The sequence below is a fragment of the Limulus polyphemus genome, unplaced genomic scaffold (genome assembly GCF_000517525.1).
Source record: "Limulus polyphemus unplaced genomic scaffold, Limulus_polyphemus-2.1.2 Scaffold2088, whole genome shotgun sequence".
NCBI classification, from domain to species: domain Eukaryota; kingdom Metazoa; phylum Arthropoda; class Merostomata; order Xiphosura; family Limulidae; genus Limulus; species Limulus polyphemus.
This window is the reverse complement of record NW_013667698.1, coordinates 107,585-114,913: the sequence shown is the minus strand read 5'-3', so window position 1 is coordinate 114,913 and position 7,329 is coordinate 107,585. Positions and strand designations below refer to the sequence as shown.

At 33.0% G+C, this 7,329-nt stretch overlaps 1 protein-coding gene across 1 annotated transcript in view; it reads left to right on the top strand.

Annotated features, from left to right (window-relative positions):
• The window catches only part of LOC106465894 (anion exchange protein 2-like), a 36,216-nt gene that overhangs the window by 10,637 nt on the left and 18,250 nt on the right, over positions 1–7,329 (top strand). Inside the window, exons 9-11 of the mRNA XM_022393845.1 lie at positions 4,299–4,502; positions 5,206–5,354; positions 7,028–7,222. Coding sequence (XP_022249553.1) covers positions 4,299–4,502; positions 5,206–5,354; positions 7,028–7,222 — 548 coding nt within the window. The remainder of the gene's footprint in view (positions 1–4,298; positions 4,503–5,205; positions 5,355–7,027; positions 7,223–7,329) is intronic.

Below are 7,329 nucleotides of genomic sequence, written 5' to 3'. Positions count from 1 at the left end.
AATATAGAAAACAGCGGTCGGATACTTGTACTTCCACTGTGTAATGTAAGAATAATATAGAAAACAACGGTAGGACACTTGTACTTCCACTGTGTAATGTTTGATAATATAGAAAACAACGGTAGGACACTTGCACTTCCACTGTGTAATGTTTGATAATATAGAAAACAAAGGTAGGACACTTGTACTTCCACTGTGTAATGTTTGATAATATAGAAAACAACGGTAGGACACTTGTGCTTCCACTGTGTAATTTTTGAATTATAATTGATGCAAAAAGTGTTCCAGATTACTGGGGGTCTTAGTGTTAAGTGACTTTTTGTTCTAGAGAATAAATATTTCTAAAATATGTTTTGTTATAATGAGAAATAATAATATCCGTCTTGAAGAAAAGGTTCCGCAAATGTTATCTATTATAGCTTAACAGCAATAACTGGTTGTCATTCTGCAAATGTTATTTATTATAGTTTAACAGCAATGACTGTGTATCGTTCCGCAAATATTATCTATTATAGTTTAACAGCAATGACTGTTTGTCTTTATCATAGCGTTTAAATATATCTACAAAATGTTAACGGACTTAACATTTGGAAAACCTATTTAATAAGCGATAAATAAGTCTAAGAATAACTAACGTTAGTTGGTTACCAATGGTTTTCTGTTTAACACCGTCTAACAACATTTTATATAGAGCTTATTAGCTTGTTCAGAATTTCGTGCAAAGCTACACGAGGGCTATCTGCGCTAGTCTAATTTAGCAGTGAAAGACTACAGGGAAGGAAGATAGTCATCACCCCCACCGCCAACTCTTGGGCTATTCTTTTACCTACGAATAGTGGGATTGGCCGTAACATTAAAACGCCTCCATGGCTCAAAGGGCGAGCATGTTTGGTGGGACAGAGATTCGAACTCGCGACCCTCAGATTGCGAATCGAGCACCCTAACCTCCCGACCGTTTCTTTAGAGAACATGAAAGTAATGTGCGAATCAGAATAACTTAAAAACTACGTTGAAACCTTATACATATGTAGTAACTAGAATACAGATAGAAAAACGTTAATATCAATATGTATCATTGTTATTACTATCTCGTATTAATAAAGAACATTCTGTAATGTGACTTTTATTATACCAGATGGAAACTTCAGCTATAATTTCTGTCAAGTCTTACCTATTTTAGCTCCTGATTCTATCTCATCGCCTTCAATTTTTAGTATTTATACAAGGTACCTATATATTCCATTTCTTCCTGCACAATTCGTTGTTTCAGTATCCATACAGACAAGTATTTCAATCATTTGAACAACGATTCAATGAGCTGAATGTACACGTCACAAACTGATTCCAGAACATCATTTCTTGTCGCCCACAGCAATATAAAAGTTTTCAGTAAAATGTTGGAAGACATTATAATACAATTACACAGGCTCAACATTTCCAAAACTGAAGTAACGGAAAAACCAACTAATTTAATACAAAACAACCATAATAATAATAAACTCACTAATCAATCCTAACGTACTCGTGTTCTATATCTTTCAAACCGTTTCTTAAACTTTCAAAAAGCAACAATAACATAAACTACAACACTGCTCCCTTCCTGAATTGCGAACTTCCCTCAACAATCGTATTACACAAAAAGCAATGATAGATTACACTTAAACTTCGATAATGAACAAAAATGTAACTCTTGATAATAAACAACATTAATATTCATGAATGTAGATATCACAACAACGAATTACATATGTCAAAGAAAGTAGTATAATCAAAGTTTTAATTAACGAAACAAAAACCTTTTCCTTTACTCATTCACTGATCCTAAACTATCCATTCACCAAATATTTTTGTGGTTTTCTTTTTCGTGACTTGTGGTACGAATAATGGAATGACCTCTTGCCTTTTATTAAAGCTTATAGTATTGCCGCTGGGTAAATTCTCTTTAGGTATATGATCGAAGAAATACATTAGTAATTCTATTACTTGTAATATCCAGGAAGTGATCTCGACAAGAAGGTTGGGTTCCTCAGCAAGCTGACTTATTTCTGGCAACTTTCTTTTTCTTTCGAAGCTAACTAATCAGCCATTCTTCCGTTAACTTATCTCCTAAAGTGATCATATTTCTTCTAGATTATGTTCTTTTGCGCTTTAGGTTATATGTCTTCATTACCTTTTTATTCTTTCATCATTGTCACTAGAAGTCCAAGTCCTGGTGGTACAATAGTTGTACAGTGAACTCGTATTTCCTGGTCACGGGCTGAACTGTGGACAGTTTGTGTTATAAAATGAAGTACCCTTCATTATGATCAAAGATAGAATTTGGAGTCAGTGCTGTTTACCAACATCTTCGAAATGAAACTTTCGTGTTATTCACACGAATTAGCTAAATATTTAAGTGCATGATAAACCAATGATTTATACATTTAGATGATGGGAAGAAGACGTAGTATAAGGTTCACTGCAGAACTACGAAACATAAGCTCCAAATTTATTTTGTTTGTTACAAAACTGTAGATAGCTCCAAGAAAACTTAAAGTGATTACCCTATTTATTGAAGATATAACAATTTGCGCTGTTTACATATTTACCTGTGAGAAGCAAAAAACAAAAATCAAATGTTTTACATATACTATTTATATAATACTATTTCTATTATGTAAATGGTCATGAATCTTGGTTCCAATGTCGTGATATAGTGTGTTTATTTAAAATAAAGTATATCCATCCCTAACGTTAACTTGACTTTGACAATGCTATTAGTTGGTCAAATCCGGGTTTTGTGGTGGGCAGAGAACAGATAGCCCATTGAGTACCTTTGTGCTTAACTACAAACAAATAAACAAATAATGAACTTAATGTGATTACATTAAAACAACTGTCTTTTATAAGTAATCAGCCAGGTTACCAGTTCTACGCGTGGGAAGCAACTAATATTAGAAACTTAATGATATAATTAATTCCGTTCTAACGTGTAACTCCATTAACTTGTTGATAATCTGTCCCACCCTTGACACTTTGCATCACTCGTACTATAATAAACTATTTTTTTGTACGTCATTTTTTTAATAGGTTAGAAACTTACCATTTCTCGCACAAGCATTGCCATTTATAAACTGACAAACAGAGGCGTTGTCGGACGCTGGAACATGGAGCCTGTGCCCCGATTCTATCTAACAGTGTCCAGAATCCTCAGTTAGTATCTTGAAAAAATAAGAATAGAAAACCATGATCGATATCATACTGAAACGACGAAGATTCCCGCACCTAAAGGTCCGAACCCCGAATTTATTAAGTACCTAGCGACGCTTTCGCTGACAAGTCTATTAATAATATTCCTAAATAACAGAAATGAAAGAACCACAATATATGCAACATATAGATTACACATAAAAATTATTACAGATTTGCACTTGGCGTTCTATTTTAACGAACATCTTGTAGCGTACAGAAACCCATTGCATTTCCAGGGATTTTCATTGAACACATGAGCGCCATCTTGGGATCTTGGTGTTAATTTTAGTTCTTCAAAATGCGTACGTATAGGTGTCAAAAATTTTTTGTTTTGTTTGAAGTTAAGCACAAAGCTGCATAATGAGTCATCTGTGCTCTGACCATCACGGGTATCTAAATCTGGTTTCTAGCTTTGTAAGTCTGCAGACATACCTGCCGCTGTGCTACTGGGGGCGTGTCAAAAAGAAAAATCAAATTTAGCATTGTATTTATCAGAGTCAGTTTTTATTACTAAAAAGAACAGGGAAAATGTTTGTACAATTTCTTGGTGTTTTTGATATTTTAATTGTTTGTTTTATATATTTAACAAGCATGACCAATATCAAACTGCTTTAGTCAAGCGTTTTGATAAAAATGTTTATTACTAATACGTTTTAACTTAAATTACGTATTTTCAATTGTAACTTTTCTTAAATTTGTAAGCTTTCAATTTTGAATATAAAATAATGTCAAGATTCAAATAGGTGCATATGTTGTACTGATTATAGAGCTTACGAGTTTAGATTTCGACACTACATTGAAAAATGAAAGCTATTATAATAACTCTTACTCTTCTGTGTAAGAAAAATGTAACAGTTTCAAAAGAAAATTTAAACATCAGGCATCACTTTCAAATCAATTACGAATGTTATCTGATTAATAATTGAAATCAGCGTTAGCCTAATGATCATATAGGATGCTAATTCTACTTATAGTATTAGAAATAGCAACGACTGGTATCCGATCGCGGTATTAAACACTCTTGAAACAACGCATTTTAATCGTAATTTCCTTTCTCCACCAAGTAGATGAGGAAGGAAAACATCAAACAACTTATGATCCCTTTAAACATCACGGCAAATGTTTTCAAGGTTTAATTAATGACATTAAGCATCGTTATCCATATTTCGTCAGCGACTTTCTCGATGGTCTGAACGTCCAGTGTTTAGCAACACTTTTTTTCATCTACTTTGCTGCCCTCTCTGGAGCTATTACATTCGGAGGTCTGATGGGTAAGTTAATAACCGTTCATGGTTTTAGCCACACAATAAAGTAGTAGAACGACGACCATAACAGCAATGTCGTATCTTTTAAAGATTTGCCATTTTTTCTGGGAGTATACAAAGAAGTTCAAACTGCAATATTCAGACTTGAAAAACTTAACGTTCTTTTCTATGCCTACTAAAAGAAATTACAAATATTAACATTGAAAGTTTATTAGTAAGTATAATATAATAGGCTGAGTGTTTCACTGTTTTTATGAGCTGAATTACCCGTCAATTTAAATGGGTAGTTGTTAGTACGTCCTTCTCGGTTTATTGTTTTTACGCTGTAAGCCTAAATATGATATATAATACAAACTCAAATAAAAATAATTCGTTAAATATCAAAAAATGAGTTATTTAATTTCTTCTATTTCTATGAAACTTGTAAAAGTAACGTGTTTTTCTTTGTTGTGATTTTAAGCTGAAATTATTAAGAGATAAAACAGTGATACGTTACCTCTTTAGAAATAATGTACTCAAATATCACCTAAAAATTTAATTATCATATCCAAATATTAAAAATAAAGATTATTTGCCATTCATTAAACATTTTATGTAATTCGGTTAAGTAGTTTAAGCGATAGTTGTAAGTTTATAGCTAAGTTAGAGAAAAACTGTTTAAATCTTTTGAATAATAATATAAAACGCTTATCTTAATGTTTTCTCTCAGATTATAAAACCAACAACGTCATTGGTGTTTCGGAAACTCTTGTCGTCTCTGCGGGTACTGGGGTTTTATTTTCCTTGGTAGCAGGACAACCTTTAATAATTATAGGAACAACTGGCCCACTTTTATTATTTGATGAAATATTATATAAAGTAAGTATAATGAAATGTTATGGTATGAACATCTTTGTTGACGAAGCCTAATTATAATCATTAAAATATGTCATAGGATAATAGTATTAGGCTTATTGTCTTCTTAATGCTACAGTCTGTATTTCGGACTAAATAAATAATGTAGTGTTAAAAATAGAATAGGTATAATACTATAGTGCTGCAGCAAATATAATTGATTGCATTGAATTTTAGTTGCTGTACTATCTAATATAGTACTTATTGAAAAGTAAAGGCTAGGTTGGAAATTAAATAACCTTATTAAAATGGCATTTCTAATGCAAAATATGTAGTCACGAGAGGAACAGGTTTCATTTTAAAACAAAAAATACATAAAAGAAATGCAGTGGGTAACTTTCATTTACCATCTCCAGCTCAGAAATATTCGAACTCCCAAAACTCACAAAAGTCTTGTATTAGCACAGTTGTAAAGACGAATGGGTTAAGACTGTTTGTTGCCCATTCTAAACTTTATTCACATCTTCATCAAGAATTATGGGTCGGCTGGCATGCTCCTATGGCAGAAACCTAAACAAGCCAGTTCACTTATCAACCCTACCATTCTAAGTGGCAAAGACCTGGCATGCTCCTATGGCAGAAACCTAAACAAGCCAGTTCACTTATCAACCCTACCATTCTAAGTGGCAAAGACCATAACATCACGTCCTCCTTCAGAAAACTCAGTAACTCCACTTTTTTCTTTGATCATAACGTTCAGAACCTCCTAAACGCCATCGTTAGAAAGTTTCTAATAATACACATCGCAGAGAACTGAAGAATAAAGCAAAACGCTTTGGTTCTCACACATACCCACTAAAAAAGAACCCAGAACCTTTGGTGTCCTATAGAAACTATTACAAAAGCTAACAGAAAGCTGCCTTTCACAACTTTAATGATAAACCCTGGAAAAAACTGAAAGATGAAGAAGGTCCTTTATACCAACTACAAAAGCTGGAATCGACAAAGTTGTGAGCTTATAAGTGAGCCGACTTTTGACAGTCCGTCTAAAATCCAACCAACTAACATTCCATGTAGAATCTATCCTTAGTTATCAGACTACCCGTCATTTGAACCGACCCCCACCAAAACCTCGCTACATGAAGCTTTCCATCAGGATTTGTGTTTTTAAAATACAAAATACAACGCCCTGATCTGAAAACTACTAATGAAAGTCATCTGAATATTCATTATTCATTCTATTTTCGTAGTCATTTGGGACTAAAGGTCCCGCATAAGAGTTTAACCTGAATGTTTTCTGCTCATTCTAACCTTTACTTTTCATGTAGATTCGGGCTTGAATAATCCATGAAACAGTAGCTCTCCTACATTGTAGTAAATATATACTTTTAATTCCATAGAGAATTATACACCATTCGTTTTAAACTCACATATAGCATCACTATAATAATTAGTATTAATATTTTGCGAACTATCCATAAGAGTAAACGGTTCAATTTGTTGTTGATAACTATTTATTACAAAGCTATACCAAATTACAAATAAGGATAACAAAAATGGTCATGTAAAATATATAAAAAAACATATCATTGCTATTCTTTCATTGACGTTAGTAAAACATTGACGTGTGATGGGAACAGTGCAATGCAAAAGAATAACACCAGATTTTTCATTGTCGTAATACTGTTCTTTTCCAGTTTTGTTTAACTAATGAGATGGAGTTCCTACCATTTCGTGTTTGGATCAGCCTGTGGGTTGCATTTATCGCAACGGTTGTAGTGGCGTTCGAAGGAAGTGCGTTTGTTTCTTTCTTTGGTCGTTTTACACAAGAAATCTACGCTGCTCTCATTTCCCTGATTTATATTTATGAGTGTTTCTTCAAAATCTATTGGGTTTGTATAATTTAATAGCTTGATAGGTGTAATTTTAGAATATTGTGATATTTTAGTTAACGCTTCCAATTCCAGAAACGCCATCCAAACGTCTGAATCTCGATTTT